Source organism: Salvelinus namaycush, chromosome 7, assembly GCF_016432855.1.
Source record: "Salvelinus namaycush isolate Seneca chromosome 7, SaNama_1.0, whole genome shotgun sequence".
Classification (NCBI taxonomy): domain Eukaryota; kingdom Metazoa; phylum Chordata; class Actinopteri; order Salmoniformes; family Salmonidae; genus Salvelinus; species Salvelinus namaycush.
In genome coordinates, this window is record NC_052313.1 from 37142339 (window position 1) to 37170159 (window position 27821).

Below are 27821 nucleotides of genomic sequence, written 5' to 3' on the forward strand. Positions count from 1 at the left end.
AACATGAACATGGCAACTGTAGGATTGGTTGAGGGATTTCGCCACTAGTTACCACAGCCACATAGTCATAACGGCTAAACGCTGCCTATTTCCACAATTTATCTTCTTAAAATCTGATTTTAAAATTAACCCTAATCTTAACCACACTGCTAACATTGTGCCTAACCTTAAATGAAGATGAATTTCATGAATTTGTACGATGTAGCCACGATTTGACTTTGTGGCTGTGGTATAGAGTGACAACCGCTGAAGGACGAGGACGTAAAACGATGGTCAATACTCTCCAGCACAGTAGGTGTCGGTAATGCACCATTAATGTTGGATGCCAACCGCCCCAAAAAAACACCAACGAAAAAGAAAAATGAACACTGACGTCATTCGGCGTCAACTTGTCACGGAGTGGCCTGTTAGTACTGCATGTAGCGGTGGCTATCGTAATAGAATATTTCAAAATATTGTTACATCATTCACTATGCCTCCGAAGAAACCAGCTCAAGCTGCCGCGGGTAGTAAAAAAACGCAAGAAAAGAAGAAGGAAAAGATAATTGAGGTGAAATCCCTTTCGCGCACGATAGCCAAATTAATTGGGATAATGCTAAGCTAGTTTGCTAGCTACAAGAGGTACCGGTAGCTAGCTAAATTACAGTAACGTCCAAATGTTATTTTGTGAAGCTAGCTAGTAAGTTAGACCGAACGTTAGATGCTAGCTAGTTATACCACGGATTGTTGAACGCAGAACACTTTCCAACCGTTATATTTGCTAGGTACCAAACTGACAAACGTTAGCGTTCTTATGCTAACCCCTTTTTAAGAACGTGGTAGCTACTGGTAGCTAACTTGCACTTGCATGTTGTAGCTAGTTAGCTGCAGACAGTAGCTAGCAAAGGTTACAAACTTATTTATTCGAATTAATGTTAGCTAGGTTGTGTGATCGTCTGTCCACGACTTGAATGAACTGCTTAGTTAACGTTAGTAGTTGTAACACAGATGGCATATCTAATCTTTGTTGGTACAGTAAGTTAGCTAGTTAGTCAGCTACTATAACTACTTAGATAGCTAGCGCAAGAAACCGTATTATTTTGTCGTTCAGAGGTTTCTTCTTGGTAGCCTGCCAACTAACGTTTAACGTTATGTCCTTATTAAATTGCTGATATTCCATTTGTTTATCTTTTATGTAGGACAAGACATTTGGGTTGAAGAACAAAAAGGGTGGAAAACAACAGAAATTTATCAAGAATGTCTCTCAGCAAGTCAAGCAAGTTCCTGGTTGTAAGGTAAGCTGGACCAGTCAGGCCTACAGTCTTGTTGTTTCTCAGTGAATGACCACTGGCTTGACTTGTAATTTCATCAGAGATGTTTGCCATTAGAGCATCATCAACCTATAGCCATAAGAACCAGGCTTTTGTTCATATCTTCTCTCTGGTCAGAATGTACCCCATTCATAGACATTAATTGCTTTAACGCCTATTGATAATAGTATCATCTGACCAGGGGAGTTTTGTTAAGATCCCTGGCGCTTGCTATTAACATGCATCGCTTGCGGTATTGTTTTGGAAACATAAGGAACGTTTCTTCCATATCAGTAAAGAAAATTAAACTAAATGTTAAATATCTACACACTATATGGTTAGTGTTCCCACACGGCCATATCTCCATGTTACAGCGCTTGTTTATGGAAGACAGGCTGCGGTCCAAACACTTAAAAGACACACCTTTGTCCACTTATGCCTTATAAATTATGCCCCATCGCCATCTTGGAGGGCGGTCCAAATGATTAGCCAAGCAAGGGAAGTTTGCAAGGTAAGCCCTTCAGCCCTCGTTTTTAGTCGGCTTTGCGAGTGTACAATTATGTTCACTCCGTGGCCTGAAACTCCCCATTTTTCAATTCGCGAAGATTGTACATCCACTAAGAAAAGTCAGCGAAAGCGTAAAAACATCAATGGAGAAGTCAACATACAAGTGTAAGTAAAAACTAATGCAAATAAGTTAGAAATTGTGCTACTAATGCACATGACGGCACAAACACGTCTCGTAAATATGTTTTTGTTATCTTTTGGATTTTTTTTAAATAAAACATTTTCCTTCAGACGTTCTAGCTAATGTTATTTAGCTAATTAATTTGCTAGCAAGCATACAGTAGGCGTATAATAATTATATATTTAATTTAAGTAGGCATGCACTCATAATTGACTGTAGGGCATATAAAGCACCCACAAGCTACCGGCGGCTGAAAACACAATCATCACGGGATGAACGAGTGACGAATTTCTGGCCAAGGATGGTCCATTTAAAAATCATTCCTTCCTTCCTTGCCCTGCAAGTGTATACTTGTCAGACATCATAATACGTCATCAAAAGTGTACACTTAATTTGAGGGCTGAGGGGATAGGATGTGTCTTTTAAGTGTTTGGACCGCAGGCACAGAAGCGACCACCTGTGCTAATTAGCTATCTATAGTGTGCTCCAAACACTTGTGTGTAAGCGTAACTCAGGAAGTGTAGTTTTGCCGGATGGAGCCACCCAAAGCTGTATGGATCTGTGCAACACTGCGACAGTAAGTGTATTTTTTATTTGAATGATTCTTTCTCGCTGATGACTAAGGGCCATATGTTTCGAAAGCTGTATCGCAACCAACAATTATTTGTGTTTCTAAACTTTAAAACAGTCGGGATTGTAGGTCACATGAGCCAGTCTTGGGCGAAGCTAATCGCTGAAATCTGTTAGAAGTCAAAATGCCCCCTAGAGATTTTGAGCGCTAGTCGCAACAGTGTGCTATGCCAGAATGTGAACAGCTAAAGCAACCCGTTGGATTTTACAACACTTAAGGTAGCTACTACTCACCAACGCTAAGCGTTGCATTTTCTTGGGATCCAATGGGCTAGCATTTGCTGGCCTAGCAGGCTGACGAAAAAGACAGTTTAATAAAAAACTAGCAGTACCGTAATTTCTGAACTATTAAGCGCACCTGAATATAAGCCGCACCCACTGAATTTTTTTAAAATATGTATTTTGTACATAAATAAGCCGCACATGTCTATAAGCCACAGGTACCTACCGGTACATTGAAACAAATGAACTTTACACAGCCTTTAAACGAAACACGGCTTGTAACAAAAATAAATAGGCTTTTAAACTAAACACGGCTTGTAACAAAAGTAAATAGGCTTTTAAACGAAACACGGCTTGTAACACAAATAAATAGGCTTTAACGAAACACGGCTTGTAACAAAAATTAAAAAAAATAGCAGTAAACAGTAGCCTACCAAGAAAGTCATTGGTCACTATCTTCCTCCTCCTGTGCACTGAAACCACTGAAGTCATCTCCTTCGATGTCGGAGTTGAATAGCCTCAGAATTGCTTCATCCGATGTTGGATCGTTTTCATTGTCGCTCTCGTCACTTTCATCCGGAGGCAAATTCCCCGCTGAGCTCATGCTGCCCTCTTCAACACGCAGCAGTCCAGCCTTTCGAAACCCGTTGATGATAGTGGATTTTTTGACAATGCTCCACGCTGTCAGGACCCACTGGCAGACTTGACCATAAGTTGCTCTTCGCATGCGGCCCGTTTTAGTGAAGGATTTCTCCCCACTTGTCATCCAAGCCTCCCACTGAACACGGAGCGCCACCTTAAATGCACGATTTACACTGATGTCGAGTGGCTGCAAATACTTTGTTGAGGGTGACAAAATGACTACCGTAATCAGAATGATGGGAAGTTTGAGCGCGCTCGATTTACGTCACATTATGTGACGGTGCTCAGTTTTTTGGCGGCATGAATCTTGTGAAAGCGGGGAAAATCCATAAATTAGCCGCGTCATTGTATAAGCCGCGAGGTTCAAAGCGTGGGAAAAAGTAGCGGCTTATAGTCCGGTAGCCGCGTCATTGTATAAGCCGCGAGGTTCAAAGCGTGGGAAAAAGTAGCGGCTTATAGTCCGGTAGCCGCGTCATTGTATAAGCCGCGAGGTTCAAAGCGTGGGAAAAAGTAGCGGCTTATAGTCCGGAAATTACGGTATTTCAATCTTATCAATTAAACATTTTATCATTTTGGGAACATTTTAAGAGTACAGCAACATATTCCATCATTGGATTGAGGTACATTTTTCCCAGCCATATACCGCGCCGGGCTCCGCGCTGTCCACATTCTGGCATAGCTCTGTTCCAACTAGAGAAGAATTTTGACGAAAGTCAGGTTCTTATGGCTACATCAATCTATAGATGTTTTCTCGCTAATTTACTTTGAATTGACACTCATCTAGCCTAATTTTTGCCTGGATCTAGCGTCTTAATTCTGAGTGTGGACTTCCCACACTAGTTGCTAACAATAACATATAGATTCCAGAAGACTGAACAATCCCATTACAAGTCAGAATGTTGAATAAACTTCAGTTGAACTTAATCTGCTGGTTGTCCACTGAGTTCGTCCTTGTGCTGTTGGAAATTTGAGACAAAACATCCACAGGAAAGTATTAAAGACATGCTCCGGAACTTTGGCGAGTAATTATTGTTGAAACCGCCGACTTTAGGCTGGATGTGTTAATGTGCAGTTCATACATGCATGATCTATAAGCAGAATTACTGTCTTACCTCAATTAGCCACGCAATGCCTAGTTTGAAAGACACTTTTCTGGAAGCTGGGCAGCGCCGTTTCCCCTCACCTAGGCCAGCCCCCTAGCAATTTGAGCTTCAGCCATCACAATTTTGAGTGACAGCTATCAAGATGCACACAGTAGAACGAGATAGAGCAATTATGGGATACACAAACTCAACAAAAAAAGAAACGTCCCTTTATCAGGACCCTGTCTTTAAAAAATTATTCGTAAAAATCCAAATAACTTCAGATATTCATTGTAAAGGGTTTTAACACTGTTTCCCATGCTTGTTCAATGAACCATAAACAATTAATGATCATGCACCTGTGGAACGGTCGTTAAGACACTAACAGCTTACAGACAGTAGGTAATTAAAACTTAAGAGGCCTTTCTACTGACTCTGGAAAAACACCAAAAGAAAGATGCCCAGGGTCCCTGCTCATCTGCGTGAACGTGCCTTAGGCATACTGCAAGGAGGCATGAGGACTGCAGATGTGTCCAGGGCAATAAATTGCAATGTCCATACTGTGAGACGTCTAAGACAGCGCTACAGGGAGACAGGACGGACAGCTGATCGTCCTCACAGTGGCAGACCACGTGTAACAACACCTGCACAGGATCAGTACATCCGAATATTACACCTGCTGGACAGGTACAGGATGGCAACAACAACTGCCCAAGTTACACCAGAAACGCACAATCCCTCCATCAGTGCTCAGACTGTCCGCAATAGGCTGAGAGGCTGGACTGAGGGGTAGGCCTGTTGTAAGGCAGGTCCTCACCAGACAACACTGGGTTGTGCACAAACCCGCCGTCGCTGGACCAGACAGGACTGGCAAAAAGTGCTCTTCACTGACGAGTCGCGGTTTTGTCTCACCAGGGATGATGGTCGGATTCACGTTTATCGTCGAAGGAATGGGCGTTACACCGGGGACTGTTCTCTGGAGTGGGATCGATTTGGAGGTGGAGGGTCCGTCATGGTCTGGGGTGGTGTGTCACATCATCGGACTGAGCTTGTTGTCATTGCAGGCAATCTCAACCCTGTGCTTTACAGGGAAGACATCCTCCTCCCTCATGTGGTACCCTTCCTGCGGTCTTACCCTGACATGACAATGCACCAGACATACTGCTCGTTCTGAGAGTGATTTCTTGCAAGACAGGAATGTCAGTGTTCTGCCATGGCCAGCGATGAGCCTGTATCTCAATCCCATTGAGCACGTCTGGGACCTGTTGGAAATGAATTTAATAATTTCTGTTAATGTAATTTATTTAGGCATAGTTTTTAAATATTTTATCAATCAATTGAAAATCAACATATCAGCCTGGATCCGAATGTCACTTTAGCGTGTTTGGGCGCATCACTTGCATCTGTGCGAGACGAGTGGGCCGTTGCTCAAGGAGAGCGAGACAGTCGGACATTGCAGAAGCAGGCCTAACCTATAAAATATGTTAAAGAACAGACTAATAACTAGTAGCCAATTCAAAACATATCTTGTACCCTCTAGGTAACTTTTTTGCCATTATTAGTATGTATTCATGTTTTTGTCATGTCCCCAAAAACTTTCCACTGCCGACACACACGAATATGGCCATTCAAAGTTGATTTACATTTTTGAACGATTCATATGATTATTTTAAACGATTCTTTGACAAAACAAATGATTGTATAATTTGGTTCAATCGTGGTGAATCAAAATAATAATTGGAACTGCGAACAGTAATTTTTGGAAAAAATAATACTGTAGCCTTTTGGTTTATGTGGCTTCAACTTGTTTAGTAGATACTTCCAGTAGATTTTGGGATAATGTTGGGACATTGCAACTAGATGCTAGTCAGCCTGCAAAGTAAATACTTCTAAGGCAGCTAAGATAAATTATTAACTTCTTTGGGGGTAGGGGGCAGTATTTTCACGTCCGGATGAAAAGCATGCCCAGAGTAAACGGCCTGCTACAAAGCCATACAAGCTAGAGTATGCATATTATTAGTAGATTTGGATAGAAAACCCTCTGAAGTTTCTAAAACTGTTTGAATGATGTCTGTGAGTATAACAGAACTCATATGGCAGGCAAAAACATGAGAAAACCAGGAAGTGGGAAATCTGAGTGGTCGATTTTCAACTCAGCTCCTATTGAAGATACAGTGGGATATTGGTAATGTTGCACTTCCACTAGATGTCAACAGTCTTTAGAACCTTGTCTGATGCTTCTACTGTGAAGTGGGGCCGAATAAGAGGGGATTGAGTAAGGTCTACCATGACCTGAACATGCGCTGACCATGCACGTTCATGTGAGAGCGAGCTCTGTTCCATCGCACTTCTGAAGACAAAGGAATTCTCCGGTTGGAACATTATTGAAGAATTATGTTAAAAACATCCTAAAGGTTTATTCAATACTTCGTTTGTCATGTTTTTATGGTCTGTAATATAACTTTTTAAACTTTTCGTCCGTACTTTCCGCTGGACTTGCCCGCGCGTCGTGAGTTTGGAAAGTGTACTGAACACTAGAAAAACAAGGAGGAATTTGGACATAAATGATGGACATTATCGAACAAAACAAACAGTTATTGTGGAACTGCGATTCCTGGGAGTGCATTATGATGAAGATCATCAAAGGTAAGTGAATGTTTATAATGTTATTTCTGACTTCTGTTGACTGCACAATATGGCGGATATATTTGTGTCTTGATTGGGCTCTGAGCGCCGACTCAGATTATTGCATGGTTTGCTTTTTCCGTAAAGCTTTTTTGAAATCTGACACAGTGGTTGCATTAAGGAGAAGTGCATCTAAAATTCCATGCATGACAGTTGTATCTTTTAGCAATGTTTATTATGAGTATTCCTGTAAATTGATGTGGCTCTCTGCAAAATCAAAGGATGTTTTGGAACTTCTGAACGTAACGCGTCAATGTAAACTCAGATGTTTGGATATAAATTTGAACTTTACCGAACAAAACATACATGTATTGTGTAACATGAAGTCCTATGAGTGTCATCTGATGAAGATCATCAAAGGTTAGTGATTCATTTTATCTATATTTCTGCTTTTTGTGAATCCTCTCTTTGGCTGGAAAAATGGCTGTGTTATTCTGTGAATAGGCACTCACCTAACATAATTGTTTGGTTTGCTTTCGTCGTAAAGCCTTTTTGAAATTGGACACTGTGGCTGGATTTACAAGTGTATCTTTAAAATGGTGTAAAATACATGTATGTTTGCGGAATTTTAATTATGGGATTTCTGTTGTTTTGAATTTGGCGCCCTGCAGTTTCACTGGCTGTTGAAGAGGTGGGACGCTACCGTCTCACGTACCCTAGAGAGGTTAAACTAGAAAAAATGTATTTCCTAAATTTGTGGGTTTGCTTCAGATGAATCCAAATATTTGTAACCTACCATAGCCATTTGATCTTTGATATATTGAATGAGATCATTATTTCAAGAGAAACTATTTGGTTGTAATGTTGCAATGCTATACATCAAGGGTGGTCAAATCGATTATTGGTCACATACACGTGTTTAGAAAATGTTATTGCGTGTGTAGTGCAATGCTTTTTTCTCTAGCTCCAACAGTGCAGTAATATCTAACAATTTCACAATACACACATCTAAGTAAAGGAATTAAGACTATATAAATATTTGAATGAGCAATGTCAGCGCGGCAAAGACTAGGATACAGTACAATAGAATAAAGTACAATATATACATATGAGATGGTAATGCAAAATATGTAAACATTAGTGGCCAGTGATTTCAAGTCGTCTGTATATAGGGCAGCAGCCTCTGTGCTTGTGATTGCTATTTAAGTCTGATGGCCTTGAGATAGAAGCTGTTTTTCAGTCTCTCAGTCCCAGCTTTGATGCACCTGTACTGACCTTGCCTTCTGGATTATAGCGGGGTGAACACGCAGTGGCTTGGGTGGTTGTTCTTGATGATCTTTTTGGGCTTCCTGTGACATCGGGTGCTGTAGGTGTCCTGGAGGGCAGGTAGATTGCCCACGGTGATGCGTTGTGCAGACCGCACCACCCTCTGGAGAGCCTTACGGTTGTGGGTGGTGCAGTTGCCGTACCAGGCGGTGGTACAGTCCGACAGGATGCTCTCAATTGTGCGGCTGTATAAGTTTGGTGGTTTTAGGTGCCAAGCCAAATTTCTTCAGCCTCCTGAGGTTGAAGAGGCACTATTCCGCCCTCTTCACCACTCTGTCTGTGTGGGTGGACCATTTCCGTTTGTCAGTGATGTTTATGCCGAGGAGCTTGAAGCTTTCCACCTTCTCCACTGCAGTCCCGTCGATGTGGATAGGGGCGTGCTCCCTCTGCTGTTTCCTGAAGTCCATGATCAGCTCTTTTGTTGTGTTGACGTTGAGTGAGGTTATTTTCCTGGCCCCACACACCAAGGGCCCTCACCACCTCCCTGTAGGCTGTCTCGTCATTGTTGGTAATCAGGCCTACTACTGTTGTCATCTGAAACTTGATTGAGTTGGAGGCGTGCGTGGCCATGCTAGTCATGGGTGACAAGGAAGTACAGGAGGGGGCTGAGCACGCACCCTTGTGGGTCCCCAGTGTTGAGGATCAGCGAAGTGGAGGTGTTGTTTCCTACCTTAGCCACCTGGGGGTGGCCCGTCAGGAAGTCCCCAGGACCCAGTTGCACAGGGTGGGGTTCAGACCCAGGGCCTCAAGCTTAATGATGAGCTTGGTGGGTACTATGGTGTTGAATGCTGAGCTATAGTCAATGAACAGCATTCTTACATAGGTATGTATTCCTCTTATTCAGATGGGATAGGGCAGTGTGCAGTGCGACGGCGATTGCATTGTCTGGATGTATTGGGGCGGTAAGCAAATTGAAGTGGGTTTAGGCTGTCAGGTAAGGTCAAGGTGATGTGATCCTTGACTAGTCTCTCAAAGCACTTCATTATGACAGGAGTGAGTGCTCCAGGAGAGCCAATGGGTGTGTAGGCTTTTATTCTAGTCCCCCTCTTACAAACATTTTAGAAATAAGCTGCTATGCTGGACCTTGATAAACTGGCTCTGTGTTTGATCAAAAGCCTGCACACCCAGTAGCTCTCCAGACTGAGGGTTGACCACATGTTTTATACAGTTGCCTGAAAGCTATTCTACTTTGGGGAGGGGGGGGGTGTTAAGGGCCTTGCACAATGACAGAAGATGCTACATGGCGCCAGAGAGCAGCCTTCGAGTCTACCACTTTAGGCATACTTTTTTATACATGCGTAAAGGACATTTGGTTAAAAGTCATGAAATTCTATCTGTCAAAATGTGTACGAACCCTGATACAAAAGTACTGAAGAGTCTCTTTAAACTGACTTCAAACCTCATGTCTCTGTGCCTAGCTCTCATGATTTAGTTTTTTCATCCCCCTGAGGCATGCACATAAGACATAAATACATGCACCCGATGCATGCGTACTGCCAGATAGGAATTTCAACAGCAGAACAAGCATTTTCAAAAGTCGGTTTGATAATACTTCCTGTGGATATTTTGTGAAATTTCAAATGGCATATTACCAACCAAGTGGACAATTGGCAGAGTAAGTTCAAATGACAGTTCATTCAACGTTCTTGCTACACAAGGCAAACAAGGCACCTTCTGGAAAATGTAAATGGATATAAAGCCGACCTAAACTCAAGCTATAGCTTGCTATTAGGTCAGGAGGCCGGCAAACCTGGTTCCTGTTGTGGACTTGTGACTAACTAGATCCTGTTTTCCTAGGCTGCTGTTGAAGGGGACAAGAACAAAAAGGGTGACAAGAAGAAAGAGTTAGATGAGCTGAACGAGCTTTTCAAGCCAGTGGTGGCTGCTCAGAAAGTCGCTAAAGGTGAGGATGGAAATGCCTTCTATATTCAGCTACAAAGTTTCTTCTAGTACAGTTGAAGTCGGAAGTTTACATACACTTAGGTTGGAGTCATTAACTTGTTTTTCAACCACTCCTCAAATTTCTTATTAACAAACTAAAGTTTTGGCAAGACGGTTAGGACATCTACTTTATGCATGACACAAGTAATTTTTCCAACAATTGTTTACAGACCAGATTATTTCACTTATAATTCACTGTCACAATTCCAGTTGGTCAGAAGTTTACATACACTAAGTTGACTGTGCCTTTAAACAGCTTGGAAAATTCCAGAAAATGACGTCATGGCTTTAGAAGGTTAATTGGTGTTTATTGAAAATTATGTGGATATATTAAAGCAACATCTCAAGACATCAGTCAGGAAGTTAAAGCTTGGTCGCAAATGGGTCTTCCAAATGGACAATGACGCCAAGCATACTTCTAAAGTTGTGGTAAAATGGCTTAACTTCTTATGGCTGCAAGCCCGAGGTCGGTACACCTATGACAACATCCAGCTCAAAGTGCAGGGCGCGAAATTCAAAAAAATATTTTTTTTAAATATTTAACTTTCACACATTAACAAGTCCAATACAGCATATGAAAGGTACACATCTTGTGAATCAAGCCAACATGTCCGATTTTTAAAATGTTTTACAGGGAAGACAAAATATGTAAATCTATTAGCTAACCACGTTAGCAAAAGACACCACTTTTCTAACTCCATCAGTTTCTTACTCCATCAGGTGCTATCACCAATTCGACCAAATAAAGATAGAAATAGCCACTAACCAAGAAAAAACTTCATCAGATGATAGTCTGATAACATATTTATTGTATAGCATAGGTTTTGTTAGAAAAATGTGCATATTTCAGGTATAAATCATAGTTTGCCATTGCAGCCACCATCACAAATCTCACCAAAGCGACTAGAATTACTACAGAGAGCAACGTGTATTACCAATTTACTCATCATAAAACATTTCTTAAAAATAGACAGCGCATAGCAATGGAAAGACACAGATCTTGTGAATTCAGACAACATTTCAGATTTTCTAAGTGTTTTACAGCGAAAACACAATAAATCGTTATATTAGCATACCACATGTGCAAACGTTACCCGAGCATTGATTCAAGCCAAAGAGAGCGATAACGTAATCATCGCCAAAATATATTAATTTTTTCACTAACCTTCTCAGAATTCTTCCGATGACACTCCTGTAACATCATATTACAACATACATATAGAGTTTGTTCGAAAATGTGCATATTTAGCCACAAAAAAACGTGGTTATACAATGACAATACTAGCAAAACTGGCCTGAAAATGTCGGGCGCCATCTTTCACAGTGATCTTGTCTCATGAATAACTATTCATAAACTTGACTAAAAAAATATAAGTTGGACAGCTATCGAAAGACAAATTAGTTCTTAATGCAATCGCTGAATTACATTTCTAAAATTATCCTTACTGTGCAATACAGGGTTCGCCAAGCGAAGCTATACCAAAAAAAATGGCGGAATGTGCGTTTAACATTTTTCTACAGAACAACGATTTATCATCTTAAATATTTCTTACTATGAGCTGATCTTCCATCAGAATCTTGGGCAATGTATCCTTTCTTGGGTCTAATCTTCTTTTGGTCGAAAGATGTCCTCTTGTCCGTCGAAATGCCCACTAACGTTCGACCGGTACTGGAAACGTGCCCGGCGCTTCAAAGTGCATCACAAAGCAATGCCTCAAAATCGCACTAAACGGATATAAATTGCTATAAAACGGTTTAAATTAACTACCTTATGATGTTTTTAACACCTATAACGAGTAAAAACATGACCGGCGATATATAAGTGGCTAAACCAAAGCTTGGAAAGAGAGCAGGTCCGATGTCCATCGTGCGTCAGGCGCAGCAGGAAAAGGAAGCTACTTCCGCCTTGTGGTCTTTTATACAGGCCCTGATTGCGCAATCGACTCCATTCAAATTGTCACCTCTTACTGACATCTAGAGGAAGGCGTGGGCAGTGTTTGTATCCTCATAGCATTTACAGGGACATTAAAACTGACCTGGGACCAGAGGCCAAGATTTCTGAAATCTCACTCCCTGTCAGGAAAAGTGCTGTAGAATGAGTTCTGTTCCACTCAGAGACATAATTCAAACGGCTATAGAAACTAGAGAGTGTTTTCTATCCAATAATAACAATAATATGCATATTGTACGAGCAAGAATTGAGTACGAGGCCGTTTGAAATGGGCACCTTTAATCAGAGCTACTCAATACTGCCCCTGCAGCCATAAAAAGTTAAGGACAACAAAGTCAAGGTATTGGAGTGGCCATCACAAAGCCCTGACCTCAATCCCATAGAAAATTTGAGGGCAGAACTGAAAAAGCGTGTGCGAGCAAGGAGGCCTACAAACCTGACTCCGTTACACCAGCTCTGTCAGGAGGAATGAGCCAAAATTCACCCAACTTTCTGTGGGAAGCTTGTGTGTTTGAAATGTTTGACCCAAGTTAAACAATTTAAAGGCAATGCTTCCAAATACTAATTGAGTGTATGTGAACTTCTGACCCACTGGGAATGTGATGGAATAAATAAAAGCTGAAATAAATAATTCTCTTCACTATTATTCTGTCATTTCACATTCTTAAAATAGTGGTGATCCTAACTGACCGAAGACAGGGAATTTTTACTAGGATTAAATGTCAGGAATTGTGAGTGAGTTTAAGTGTATTTGGCTAAGGTGTATGTAAACTTCTGACTTCAACTGTACATAGATTCAGAAAATGCCCTGTTTAATATAAAAGGACGTTTTGGGACCTTACCCTATTGAATGCTTAGGAAACTCATATTGTCAGGATTAATCACTGATTAGGCATATGCATACTACCCACCACTAATGTTTGTCAAGAATTAGAACAGGGCAAAGGTGCAAAAAGGTAGAATGGTATAAACTGAGCATTATCCTCAGTCTAGAAAAGCCAACAGGTGTGCATAGTTGCATCATTGCCGTCTTGTGTCGGAGATACTATAAGATACTATATTCATTCCATTAGTGCATCGTTTTCTCTGAAGGGTTATCAGGTTTCAATTAACCCAATTTGCAATGTTCGCTCTAAGTTGTCTCTGTAAAGAAAAGTTTATTGCAACGCATGAGGGCTCTGTAAAAGAGGTGTCTCAAATTACAAGTTTAACACTAACATGTAAAAGCATTTGTAACAGTTTTAACAAATGATATGTTCACTTATGTTAATGAAGTTCTTACAGATTGTATTGCGTGTTTCAATGAATGAGTTTGTAATGAATGTTAATGTTTGTTGTTGATGTACAGTACCAGTCAAAAGTTTGGACACAGCTACGCATTCAAGGGTTTTTCTTTATTTTGACTAGTTTTTACATTGTAGAATAATAGTGAAGACATCAAAAACTGACAACACATGGAATCATGTAGTAACCAAAAAAGTGTTAAACAAATCAGAATATATTTCAAAGTAGCCACCCTTTGCCCTGATGACAGCTCTGCACAAGAAGAAGAATCTAAAGTTTATAAAATCTATTTTGATTTAACTTTTTTTTAGTTACTACATGATTCCATGTGTTCATAGTTTTGATGTCTTTTCTGTTCTACAAATTAGAAAATAGTAAAAAATAAAGCAAAACCCTTGAATGAGTAGCTGTCCAAACTTTTGACTGGTACTGTACATAATTTAAATCATTACCCAATATTGTTACCCTCTGTTGGGTTACAATAACAAAAGAGAATAAGAAAAAAAATGGTGTAATTATTCTATTCAATCCACCCATCTGGCAACAGTGGCAGGAAAGACCCTGAGTTAATGAGCGCGAGAAGAAACATTCAGTACTTGTTACATTTTCCTCTTAATTCTGCAGGGGTGGACCCAAAGTCAGTTCTCTGTGCCTTCTTCAAGCAAGGCCAATGCACCAAAGGAGACAAGTGCAAGTTCTCCCACGATTTGACACTCGAGAGGAAGTGTGAAAAACGGAGCCTCTACGTTGACAAGAGAGATGACGAGCTTGAGAAAGGTTAGTGTCTTCTAATCATTAGTGTTGTCAGCAGTGAATAAACAGCTGATATCTCTGCTGGGTTTTGTAGAGCTGACTATTTATCCTGTTTTGTATAGACACCATGGATAATTGGGATGAGAAGAAGTTGGAGGAGGTTGTGAACCAGAAGCACGGAGAAGCTGAAAAGAAAAAAGCTCAAAGCTCAAAAACTCAAATTGTATGTTTTGGCACATCCCTCTAAAAGCTAAGAGTAATCTACTACTATACAGTGCATTCAGAAAATGTTCAGACCTCTTCCCTTTTTCCACATTTTATGTTACAGCCTTGTTCAATTTTTTTTAAATCCTGAATCTACACTCAATACCCCATAATATCAAAGCGAAAACAGATTTTTCAATTTTACATAGCTATTCAGACTCTTTGCTATGAGACTTGAAATTGAGCTTGGGTGCATCCGGTTTCCATTGATCATCCTTAACATGATTCTACAACTTGTAGTCCACCTGTGGTAAATGTAATTGATTGGACATGATTTGGAAAGGCACACACCTGTCTAAGGTCCCACAGTTGACAGTGCATGTCAGAGCAAAAACCAAACCATGAGGTCGAAGGAATTGTCCGTAGAGCTCCGAGACAGGATTGTGTCGAGGCACAGATCTGGGAAGGGTACCAAAAATGTCTGCAGCATTGAAGGTTCCCAAGAAAACAGTGGCCTCCATCATTCTTAAATGGAAGAAGTTTGGAACCATGACTCTTCCTAGAGCTGGCCGCCCGGCCAAACTAAGCAGTTTAGCGAGAAGGGCCTTGGTCAGGGTGACTAAGAACCCAATGGTCACTCTGACAGAGCTCCAGAGATCCTCTGTGGAGATGGGAGAACCTTCCAGAACAACCATCTCTGCATCACTCCACCAATCAGGCCTTTATTGTAGAGTGGCCAGACGGAAGCCACTCCTCAGTAAAAGGCACATGACAGCCCGCTATGGAATTTTCCAAAAAGACTCTCAGAACTAAACTGACTAAAGGACTCTCAGAACATAAGAAACAAGATTCTCTGGTCTGATGAAACCAGATTGAACTCTTTGGCCTGAATGCCAAGCATAACATCTGGAGGAAACATGGCACCATCCCTACGGTGAAGCGTGGTGGTGGCAGCACCACCATGCTGTCGGGATGTTTTTCAGCGACTGGGACTGGGAGACTAGTCAGGATCGAGGCAAAGATGAACAGAGAAAAGTACAGAGATCCTTGATGAAAACCTGCTCCAGAGCGCTCAGGACCTCTGACTGGGCTGAAGGTTCACCTTCCAACAGGATACCGACCCTAAGTACACAGCCAAGACAAGTGGCCTCGGGACACGTCTTAATAACCTTGAGTGGCCCAGCCAGAGTCCGGATTTGAACCCGATCGAACATCTCTGGAGAGACCTGAAAATAGCTGTCCAGCGATGCTCCCCATCCAGCCTGAGATGATGATCTGCAGAGAAGAATGTGACAAATTCCCCAAATACAGGCATGCAAAGCTTGTAGCGTCATACCCAAGAAGACTAGAGGCTGTAATCGCTGCCGAAGGTGCTTCAACAAAGTACTGAGTAAAGGGTCTGAATACTTAAGTAAATGGTATATTTCAGTTTATTTTCAATCAATTTGCAAAAATGTCATAGATTGAGGGGGGAAACATTTTTTTTGAATAAGGCTGTAACGTAACAAAATGTGGAAAAAGTCAAGGGGTCTGAATACTTTCTGAATGCACTGTATATTAGGATACATTGGCTATATGTATATGTATAGGATACTTAATTCTGCTTTTATCATCTTGTAGGTTTGCAAGCATTTCCTTGATGCCATTGAAAACAACAAATATGGTTGGTTTTGGGTATGTCCTAGTGGAGCTGACACTTGTATGTACCGCCATGCATTGCCTGCTGGGTTTGTGCTCAAGAAAGACCAGAAGAAGGATGAAAAGGAAGATGAAATCTCAATGGAAGAGTTGATAGAGAATGAGGTAGATTTGACCACTTTCATTCAAATTCATGTTCCTACTTGAGATTTGTCTTATTATTATTTAGCCCATATTACTCTTCAAGCCACAGTGTTTGTTTCAATCGGCAGCCCCGCTACTTTATCCACTCTGAAATGCATAAAAAGCTATGGATGCCAGGACTGTCTGTCAACTGTTAATGTTTGAGATCACTCAGTGACCAACATAAAAAGAAATCTAACTTGTGACTTATTCAATAACAGTGCTGAGATTGAGATCCTGTGAAGTTTCTGTGGGCTGTTACTGTTTAAGAAATGTTACCAAAAAATGACTTTGTCTGTCAGCGATCTGCCCTAGGACCAAATGTCACCCGAATAACTCTGGAGACCTTCTTGGCCTGGAAAAAGAGGAAAAGGCAAGAAAAAGTGGCCAAGGCAGAGCAAGACATGGAGAAAAAGAAGGCTGATTTCAAAGCTGGCAGGTCCTTTGGAGTGAGCTTTGATTTTGTTTTCTATCAGAGGATGTTGCTAAAGCTCAAAATAATAATGTATTTGATTGCAGTATCACATCTTACAGATAAGTGGAAAACATTTTAATACTAACACGAGTTGTTGTTTTTGTTGTGTAGGTTAGCGGCCGTCAAGTATTTGAGTTCTGTCCTGATCTGGCTGATGATGACGATGAGGAGGCTGATGACATAAAATATTTTGAGGACAATGATGACGTTGAGGTAAGCCTGATAAACACATTTTTCAATAGGTATGCATCTCTGGGGATACTCAGGAAATCTTTACTGAAGTACCTTAAAGTGTGTAGGTGCTACACCAGATTTAATGATCATGAAGTGATACATATGTATGACATTGATACTGGTCACCCCCCCCCCCCCCCCCCCACAGGTTGAATATGTTCAGGAGTTCCAGGACGTTGATCTAGCCAGGTTTGTTCCAAAGGAAGTTGACAACACCGGAATAACTGTTGCTGCAGTTGACAGATTCACAGCCAAATCAAAGCCAACAAAGGAAACGAATGGTGAGTGTTTGAAATTATTCTGCCAATAAAATTAATGGAAGCCACATTATCCTTGATCTCTTTTTTTCAAAGTATTTCTTTCTATCCCAATGTGTTTTCCATAACATGTCTGTCTTTAAACCTCTTGCTATCACACAATTGGCCCTCAGCCTTTAAAGGGGCAATCCGAGATTCACTTGTTTCTGTAAACAGCTGATAAACTCAAATTCGTAGACAGACCTAATGATACAACGACTGACCATCCTTTTGATCACAATTATAGTTTTAAAGGGACAATCTGCAGTTGGTACATCCACTTTTGGATTTATAAATGAATGATATGTACCCATTGACTTCTGAAGAATAATACTTATAAATGAGCTTAGTTAAACTATCGTACCCCGCCAGAATCCAATATATAAGCTTATCTTACTCCAATGTTTGTAAACAAAGTAAAACATGGTTAAAACCAGGGTTTGGAACTGAAATTATTTTCCAATCGTTTCATTCTGAACAGAAGCCTCAAAATAATTTTGTTCCACTCTTCCGACCAGCAAAAGAAAGTTCTGAAACGGTTCAAACCCCCAAAAAGTAACTGTTTTATATAGTTTCTGTAACTATTTTAAACTGTAAAATCATTTCTTATATTTTTTTCCGCCTTTATTTAACCAGGTAGGCCAATTGAGAACAAGTTCTCATTTACAACTGTGACCTGGCCAAGATAGAGCAAAGCAGTGCGACACAGAGTTACACATGGGATAAACAAACGTAGTCAATAACACAATAGAAAAATCTATGTACAGTGTGTGCAAATGTAGTAAGATTAGGGAGGTAAGGCAATAAATAGGCCATAATGGCAAAATAATTACAATTTAGCAATTAAACACTGGAGTGATAGATGTGCAGAAGATGAATGTGCAAGTAGAGATACTGGGGTGCAAAGGAGCAAATACATAAATAACATGGAGATGAGGTAGTTGGGTGGGCTATTTAGAGATGGGCTATGTACAGGTGCAATGATCGGTTAGCTGCTCTGACAGCTGATGCTTAAAGTTAGAGGGAGATATGTCTCCAGTTTCAGTGATTTTTGCAATTCGTTCAAGTCATTGGCAGCAGAGAACTGGAAGGAAAGGCGGCCAAATGAGGAGTTGGCTTTGGGGGTGACCAGTGAAATATACCTGCTGGAGCGTGTGCTACAGGTGAGTGCTGCTATGGTGACCAGTGAGCTGAGATAAGGCGGGGCTTTACCTAGCGAAGACTTATAGATGACCTGGAGCCAGTGGGTTTGGCGACAAATATGAAGCGAGGGCCTGCCAACGAGAGCATACAGGTCGCAGCGGTGGGTAGTATATGGGGCTTTGGTGACAAAACGAATGGCACTGTGATAGTCTGCATCCAATTTGCTGAGTAGAGTGTTGTAGGCTATTTTGTAAATGACATCGCCAAAGTCAAGGATCGGTAGGATAGTCAGTTTTACAAGAGTATGTTTGGCAGCATGAGTGAAGGATGCTTTGTTGCGAAATAGGAAGCCGATTCTAGATTTAATTTTGGATTGGAGATGCTTAATGTGAGTCTGGAAGGAGAGTTTACAGTCTACCAGACACCTAGGTATTTGTAGTTGTCCACATATTGTAAGTCAACCATCCCGAGTAGTGATGCTGGGCAGGCAGGTGCGGGCAGCCATCGGTTAAAGAGCATGCATTTAGTTTTGCTTGCATTTAAGAGCAGTTGGAGGCCACGGAAGGAGTGTTGTATGGCATTGAAGCTCGTCTGGAGGTTTGTTAACCTCTCTGGGATTGCGTCCCACCTAAAATACAGAGCGCCATATTCAAATAAAATGATAAAAAAATCAAATATTCATTAAATCACACATGTAAGATACCAAATTAAAGCTACACTCGTTGTGAATCCAGCCAACATGTCAGATTTCAAAAAGGCTTTTCGGTGAAAGCATAAGATGCTATTATCTGATGATAGCATAACAGTAAACAAAGAGAGTAGCATATTTCAACACTGCAGGCACGACACAAAACGCAGAAATAAAAATATAATTCATGCCTTACCTTTGACAAAATTATTTTGTTGGCACTCCAATATGTCCCATAAACATCACAAATGGTTATTTTGTTCGATTAATTCCGTCGATATATATCCAAAATGTCAATTTTTGTGGCGCGTTTCATCCAGAAAAACACAGCTTCCAACTTGCGCAACGTCACTACAAAATATATCAAAAGTTACATGTAAACTTTACCAAAACATTTCAAACTACTTTTGTAATACAACGTTAGGTATTTTTAAACGTTAATAATCGATCAATTTGAAGACGGGATGATCTGTGTTCAATACAAAAAGAAAACAAACTGACGCAACTTTTTTGGTAATGTGCCTCTCTCAAACAATTTACTTCAAGTGACCCTCATTTACGATTGCTGTACTTCTTCATTACACAAAGGAATAACCTCAACCAATTTCCAAAGACTGGTGACATCCAGTGGAAGCGGTAGGAACTGCAAACAAGTCCCTTAGAAAGCTGGTGTCCCAATGAAAAATCATTGAAAAGACAGTGACCTCAAAAAATTTAAAATTCTGAATGGTTTGTCCTCGGGGTTTTGCCTGCTACATAAGTTCTGTTATTCTCACAGACATGATTCAAACAGTTTTAGAAACTTCAGAGTGTTTTCTATCCAAATCTACTAGTACTATGCATATCTTATATTCTGGGGATGAGTAGCAGGCAGTTGAATTTTGGCATGCTATTTATCCAAAAGTGAAAATGCTGCCCCCTACCCCGAAGAAGTTAAGTGTCCAAAGAAGGGCCAGACGTATACAGAATGGTGTCGTCTGTGTAGAGGTGGATCAGAGAGTCACCAGCAAGCAAGAGCGACATCATTGATGTATACAGAGAAGAGAGTCGGCCCGAGAATTGAACACTGTGGCACCCCCATAGAGACTATAAACTATCAAAATAAATTTGCACACTCCATGTGTAATCTCCCAGCAATTTAATGGGTATTTGCCAGCGTTTCGGCATCACTGTGCCTACTTCAGGTTGTTATGAATACTTGAACCAGGTTATGTTGAACCACAGTGCAATTAGTGTAATCAATGACAGTAGTGAGGGGTGTGTCATAATGATTAAGTTAATTTAAATTAATTTGTGAAACTGTTAAAAAAAACTATATGGCATATGAAATATATTATCATATAGAAACATAATGGAATATTGTACATTATATTAGTATCCACATACATTATTGTTTCATTCAATTTCACATAATTTCGTATATTTCATTTTTGTTACATGTAATCTTTTGGTTCAACCTTAATATATAATAAACATCATCAACAGGGGGAACATATTAGGTGTACGCTAATAAGCTGTAAAAATAATAACCCCCATAGAGACTGCCAGAGGTCTGGACAACAGGCCCTCCGATTTGACACACTGAACTCTATCTGAGAAGTAGTTGGTGAACCAGGCGAGACAGTCATTTGAGAAACCAAGGCAGTTGAGTCTGCCGATAAGAATGTGGGGATTGACAGAGTCGAAATCCTTGGCCGGGTCAATGATTATAGCTGCACAGTAATGTCTCTTATCGATGGCGGTTATGATATCGTTTGGGACCTTGAGCTTGAAGGAGAGAAGGAGAGGGTCCAGATTGTCTAGCCCAGCTAATTTGTAGGGGTCCAGATTTTGCAGCTCTTTCAGAACATCAGCTAACTGGATTTGGGTGAAGGAGAAATGGGGGAGGCTTGGGCAAGTTGCTGTGGGGGGTGCAGAGCTGATGACCGGGGTAGCCAGGTGGAAAGCATGGCCAGCCGTAGAAAAATGCTTATTGAAATTCTTGATTATTGTAGATTTATTCGTAGTGACAGTGTTTCCTAGCCTCAGTGCAGTGGGCAGCTGGGAGGAGGTGCTCTTATTCTCCATGGATTTTACAGTGTCCCGAACTTTTTGGAGTTTGCAACAGGATGCAAATTTCTGTTAGGAAAGCAAAGGCTAGCTTTTTCAAACTGCCTGTGCATATTGGTTCCTAACTTCGATGAAAAGTTGCATATCGCGGGGGCTATTTCATGCTAATGCAGTACGCCACAGGATGTTTTTGTGCTGGTCAAGGGCAGTCAGGTCTGGAGTGAACGAAGGGCTATATCTGTTCTTAGTTCTATATTTTTTGAATGGGGCATGCTTATTTAAGATGGTGAGGAAAGCACTTTTAAAGAATAACCAGGCATCTACTGACGGCATGAGGTCAACATACTTCCAGGTTGATTAGAAAGGCCTGCTCACTGAAGTGTTTTAGGGAGCGTTTGACAGTGATGAGGGGTGATCGTTTGACCGCGGACCCATTACGGACGTCCATTAATTCGCATATGGTGTCCAGGACACAGTTGGGGGCTGGCTGGAGGGGGGGGGGGTCTATAACAACCCAATTTCCATTAGGGATGGAAATTTCTAAATTTTTGGTTGCCTTCCTAAGCCAGGATTCAGACATTACTAGGACATCAGGTTTGGCAGAGTGTGCTAAAGCAGTGAATAAAACAAACTTAGGGAGGAGGCTTCTGATGTTAACATGCATGAAACCAAGGCTTTTGCTGTTACAGAAGTCAACAAATGATAGCGCCTGGGGAATAGGAGTGGAACTAGAGGCAACAGGGCCTGGATTAACCTCTACATCACCAGAGGAACAGAGGAGGAGTAGGATAAGGGTACGGCTAAAGGCTATAAGAACTGGTCACATGCGTGATGAACAGACAAGTGTAGCCTATGGCACAAGATGTGTGAAGAGAGGGTTGAAGAGCAGGCTTGAAGCACTAGGCATCTTGTTATGACATGCATTATCTCAATTAGGTCCACAGAATTATACCTAGGAGGAGCAGCTTCTATGAAGGGACTTTGAATGTCCTTTTGAGCTAGCTAACAAGCTTGTGTGTGCAGAGCGGCACCAGAATTAAAGACATGTTTTACCTTTTTTTGTAATGAATAAATCCAATGTGAAACGTGATAACTAGGCCTATAGTAATCCTTAAGTAACATTCAAAAAGTTAATCCATTCTTTAGCTAATAAATAACCTCTCCGATCTTATTACGGTTTTAACGTCAGTACAGTACCCTATACTTGGGAGGGGCAGGGAGCCTGCACACACACCGACAAATATTTTCAGCTTGTGGGACTAGAAATAAATGCTCTAGTCGGCTGGCCCTCGCTACATATTCGTCGCAAGACCCACTGGCTCCAGGTCATCTATAAGTCCATGCTAGGTAAAGCTCCGCCTTATCTCAGTTCACTGGTCACGATAACAACACCCACCCGTAGCACGCGCTCCAGCAGGTATATCTCACTGATCATCCCAAAAGCCAACACCTCATTTGGCCGCCTTTCCTTCCAGTTCTCTGCTGCCTGACTGGAACGAATTGCAAAAATCGCTGAAGTTGGAGACTTTTATTTCCCTCACCAACTTTAAACATCTGCTATCTGAGCAGCTAACCGTTCGCTGCAGCTGTACATAGTCCATCTGTAAACAGCCCACCCAATTTATCTACCTCACCCCCTTACTGTTTTTATTTATTTACTTTTCTGCTTTTTTGCACACCAGTATTTCTACTTGCACATGATCATCTGATGATTTATCACTCCAGTGTTAATCTGCTAAATTGTAATTATTCGCTCCTATGGCCTATTTATTGCCTACCTCATGCCTTTTGCACACAACGTATATAGACTCATTTTTCCCCCTACTGTGTTATTGACTTGTTTATTGTTTACTCCATGTGTAACTCTGTGTTGTTGTCTGTTCACACTGCTATGCTTTATCTTGGCCAGGTCGCAGTTGTAAATGAGAACTTGTTCTCAACTAGCCTACCTGGTTAAATAAAGGTGAAATAAAATAAATAAAAAATGCCTGGAACTAAATATGTTAACTTATTTCCATGCTTTTAAAATAATCGTTCTGTTCCCGGAACAATATGGATCACTTTTGTTCCCGGTTACATTTCTGTTCCTGTGTTTTCGGTTCTGTTCCTTGAACCGGTTCCAACCCCTGGTTAAAACTATAATTTTGAAATCATGGATGGTCAGTCCTTGCATCCATAGCTCTGTATGAATTTGATTGTATTCCAGCCCATAGCTTTTTACCGAAATGGACAGGGAGAACGCTTTGTTTCAACTGAGGATTTCCCCTTTAAGCTATACAGTGTTTGTAAGCAATGTAATTGTAAACAATTGAGTAAAACAAGCTTATAATTGGGGTTCTGATGGGGTATGACAGTTGAACTAACTGTCATACCCCATCATGAGGAATTTATAAGTTATATTCTTCAGGAATCAATGGCTATATTAAAAGTAAAAAAATATAAATTCTAATCCCAGATGCCCTTGCACAAAGTTGAATGACTCCCTTGCCACGTCACCTACCATTGCAATTCCGTTCATGGGTCACAGCACAGATGCTGAAGCCTTTGACTGAGCAGATGTGATGTTCTGAACCTGTGCCTTGCGCCATCTCCCAGATGACCAGCTGAATGGTGCTTGCGGAGGTGTGGAGAACGGGCACGATGGGGAAGACGAGACTCTCGACGACAAGGAAGCAGAGCCCGTGCCTGTGGACGAGAACCTTTTCACCGGCGAGGACCTGGACGAACTGGATGAAGAACTCAACACACTGGACCTGGATGACTGACAATGATGACTTCTAGTAGAACAGTGCCTCATGGACTATGAATAAGAGATGTCTAAAACAGATTCACAATAAAACATACTGATGCTCACATCTTGTTGCTGCTGCTGTTTCTTTTCCCCCTCAGTGGTCCTGATTGCGAAGAGAGTGAAAAGGATTTGAGAGGGAGTACATCTTGAATCTGGTTCATGTGAAATCACCAGTTCTTTCTGGCTGTCCTGAATCCTGTATATTGATTTTGGGTTCTATCTAATAAACATCCTCCTGACTTGTATTATTAGACCATACCATGACAGATTGTGCAACTCCTTTCGAGCAGGTACAACAGGGACGTAGGGTTATAGTGTAAAAAACCCTGATTGAATAGCAGATTAAGAGCAATTCCATATTCATGCAATTATTTACACTTTTGGGATCTGCATATATTGAGTTTTACAGAATAAAGACCCATGACGTAGAGACCATGAGAAATGCATCCTGGGCCCGGTTTCCTGACAGTGATGGAACTTAAGACTTATGAGTGTTTTTAACGATGCGTCTTTCCTACAACGACCGACAATGTAACATGCGTTTCCCAAACACCACGCAAAGAGAATGTTCGCTAAGTGTGTCGATATTGATAGGAGCGAAAGAAAGGCAAACATTGCTCTTGGGTCAGCTTTTTCCATTCATCTTCTTACCTTAACATTAGAATTATTCCACAATACTGACAATTGATCAGCTATTAGAAAGATCTCACCAATGGCTGCAAATATTGAGGCGGCTTATTCTAATGCTTACCCTATAATGCACTAAATAAAGATTTGGCACTTTGCACACATGAAATATTGAGGCAATTACAGACAGCCTACAATTAGCAAAATAGAACATGGTTGGATGAACATGACATTTATAAAGTATTCTGACCCCTTGACTTTTTCCATGTTACGTTACAGCCTTATTCTAAAATGTATTAAATTGTTCTTTCCCTCAATGACAAAGCATAAACTGTTTTTGTTTTATTTTAGCAAATGTATTTAACTTATGACATTTACATAAGTATTCAGACCCTTTACTCACCACTTTGTTGAAGCACCTTTTGCAACGATACAGCCTCGAGTCTTGAGTATGACGCGACAAGCTTGGCACACCTGTATTTGGGGAGTTTCTCCCATTCTCTGAAGATCCTCTCAAGCTGTGTCAGGTTGGATGGAGAGCGTCGCTGCACAGCTATTTTCAGGTCTCCAGAGATGTTCGATCAGGTTCAAGTCCGGCCTCTGGCTGGGCCACTCAAGGACATTGAGACTTGTCCCGAAGCCACTCCTGCGTTGTCTTGGCTGTGAAGGTGAACCCCAGTCTGAGGTCCTGAGTGCTCTGGAGCAGATTTTCATCAATGATCTCTGTACTTTGCTCTGTTCATCTTCAACCCATTCCTGACTAGTCTCCAAGGCCCTGCCACTGAAAACATCCCCACAGCATGATGCTACCACCACCATGCTTTATCTTAGGGATGGTGCTATGTTTCCTCCAGATGTGACGCTTGTCATTCAGGCCAAAAAGTTCAATCTTGGTTTCATCAGACCAGATGAATGGTCTGGGAGTCTACGTGCCTTTTGGCAAACTCCAAGCGGGCTGTCGTGTCTTTTTTTGAAGGAGTGGCTTCTGTCTGACCACTCTACCATAAAGGCCTGGTTTGGTGGAGTGCAGCAGAGATGTTGTCCTTCTGGAAGGTTCTACCATCTCCACAGAGGACCAATGTGTTTTTGGGGACCTTCCCCAGATCTGTGCCACGACACAATCCTGTCTACGGACAATTCCTTCAACCTCATGGCTTGGTTTTTGCTCTGACATGCACTGTCAACTGTGGAATGTTATATAGACAGCTGTGTGCGTTTCCAAATCATGTCCGATCAATTACATTTACCACAGGTGGACTCCAAGTTGTGAAAACATCTAAAGGATGATTCATGGAAACAGGATGCATCTGACATCAATTTCTAAAAACCTGTTTTCATTATGGGGTATTGTGTGTAGATTCAGGATTAGAAAAAAATTTCCCCACAGGATGAAGCCAACCCTCTCCGCCCTTCTGGCGTGGAACGCCTTGACAAACTCGTCAATAATTGACCGACCTTTGACCCCTTCCCAAGTCAGGCAAGCGACACTGAGACGTTCCTAGCTGACATAGAGGACGCATTGGATGGCTACCCGAACGCTACGGGTTCTGACAGGGTTTACCTGTTGAAGCGAACGTCGAACAGACACGTGATGAGGTTAATTAGTCTACAATAGCAACACATGCTAAACGATTAAGCTAAACTTGCCACAGCTTTGAATTTAGAATTCAGTGGTACTGTGACTCAAACACGGTAGCTCACTGGCTAACATTGTCAAACAAGCTCGGAATGAACACCCTCGGCTGACTATCATAGGCTTCGTTCAGCTTACTTTGGCCTACTCACTGAAACAGGAATGGAAGAGCTGTTACTATTCAAACACATGTTTGTCGAACATGTATCCCACCTTCATTACCTACTTGGGCCGTACAGACCACGTTGGCTTGCCTATCTTACAACTCAGGGAGCTTGCAAGCACAGCTTTTGAGGCATCAAAATCTCGCAACGCTAAGAGCCCTGACAATTCGGTTTTGAAGTTTGACCAGCCCTGACCACTCACTCCAGTTAGAGAGTGTATTATCAGGTATTGGAGCGTTGAGAGATGACGCACAACAAAGGTTTCTTCCATGAAACCACGATTCCAATAACAACCGCGGTCGAAATAACTAAAGTATGTAGACATTGAAACGACTATCGCTACAATCAACCTGTTCGCTACGTTCCTTCACCCAACCCACACAGTGTCAGAGTAGGGTAACAAAGGACGATCAAAACATAGACCAGTGTTCTCTAGAAGTTCCACTGTCAAGAACTAAAGCGAGAAAAGGGTAAAAGATAAATCACAAGGACTAGACGGGGAATTGCCGGACACCAGGTCCGCAGGAATTAACACCCTTAGAAAGGATGTTAAAAATCGAATTTCTCTCACTCGAGACCCTATCCAGGGCCCACTCGATCAAGAAACACGCCCATGGGCTTTGTCTATAGGCTGTTACAAAGGTTGCGAAGAAAAAGGTAAAAAGCTTCGCTAAAGCCCACTAAAAATAATTTCCGGATTTTGTCAATCTGCTTTCATCTTGAACAGAAATGGCACGTCCCATCGTTGCGAATGACCACTCCACTTTGTGGGGAATATGTGCACTAAACGCTACTCTAAACGGCCATACCTGGAAACAGTCCTGGAGGACTACTTAACTTGTCCTGTGCTAATTGGTTCGGGCGCGACAATATTGCACATCTCTCAAACATTGTTAGATGATCTCAAAAGGTTTTTGAAGCCAACTAAACGTTGGTTAAAAGTGGAACGATGCGACACTACACTTCGAGGTTTCAATCAGACTACCTTGTCTCTCACATTGAGAGTGATGCTGAAACTACACTTCCAGGACGTATCGCTTGTTCACCCTGTGTATGTTACCAGCCTCGAATCTGAGCCCCTGCTACTCGGAGCCGACTTGATGTATCGGTTATTCCCACTGATGGATTGGAAAACCAACCATGTATGGTCACAGTGCCTTCTCCACTGACCACACTGTCTCCCCCTAACGCTAGCTGCAATGCAGTCATTCTCGAGAGGTATTTGTCAAAAGCACCGCTTGGGAAAAAGAGGTTTCGAAACCT

At 41.5% G+C, this 27821-nt stretch overlaps 1 protein-coding gene across 1 annotated transcript; it reads left to right on the forward strand.

The window, feature by feature from the left end:
* The first annotated feature begins 367 nt into the window (after window positions 1–367).
* On the forward strand, window positions 368–24398 carry LOC120051205 (zinc finger CCCH domain-containing protein 15-like). Its single transcript, XM_038997943.1, has 10 exons — window positions 368–550; window positions 1179–1274; window positions 10302–10407; window positions 14305–14457; window positions 14556–14656; window positions 16258–16440; window positions 16761–16907; window positions 17045–17146; window positions 17316–17448; window positions 23939–24398. The coding sequence occupies exons 1-10, from the start codon at window positions 473–475 to the stop codon at window positions 24106–24108; spliced, it is 1269 nt and encodes a 422-aa protein (XP_038853871.1). The 5' UTR covers window positions 368–472; the 3' UTR covers window positions 24109–24398.
* Window positions 24399–27821: the final 3423 nt, after the last annotated feature.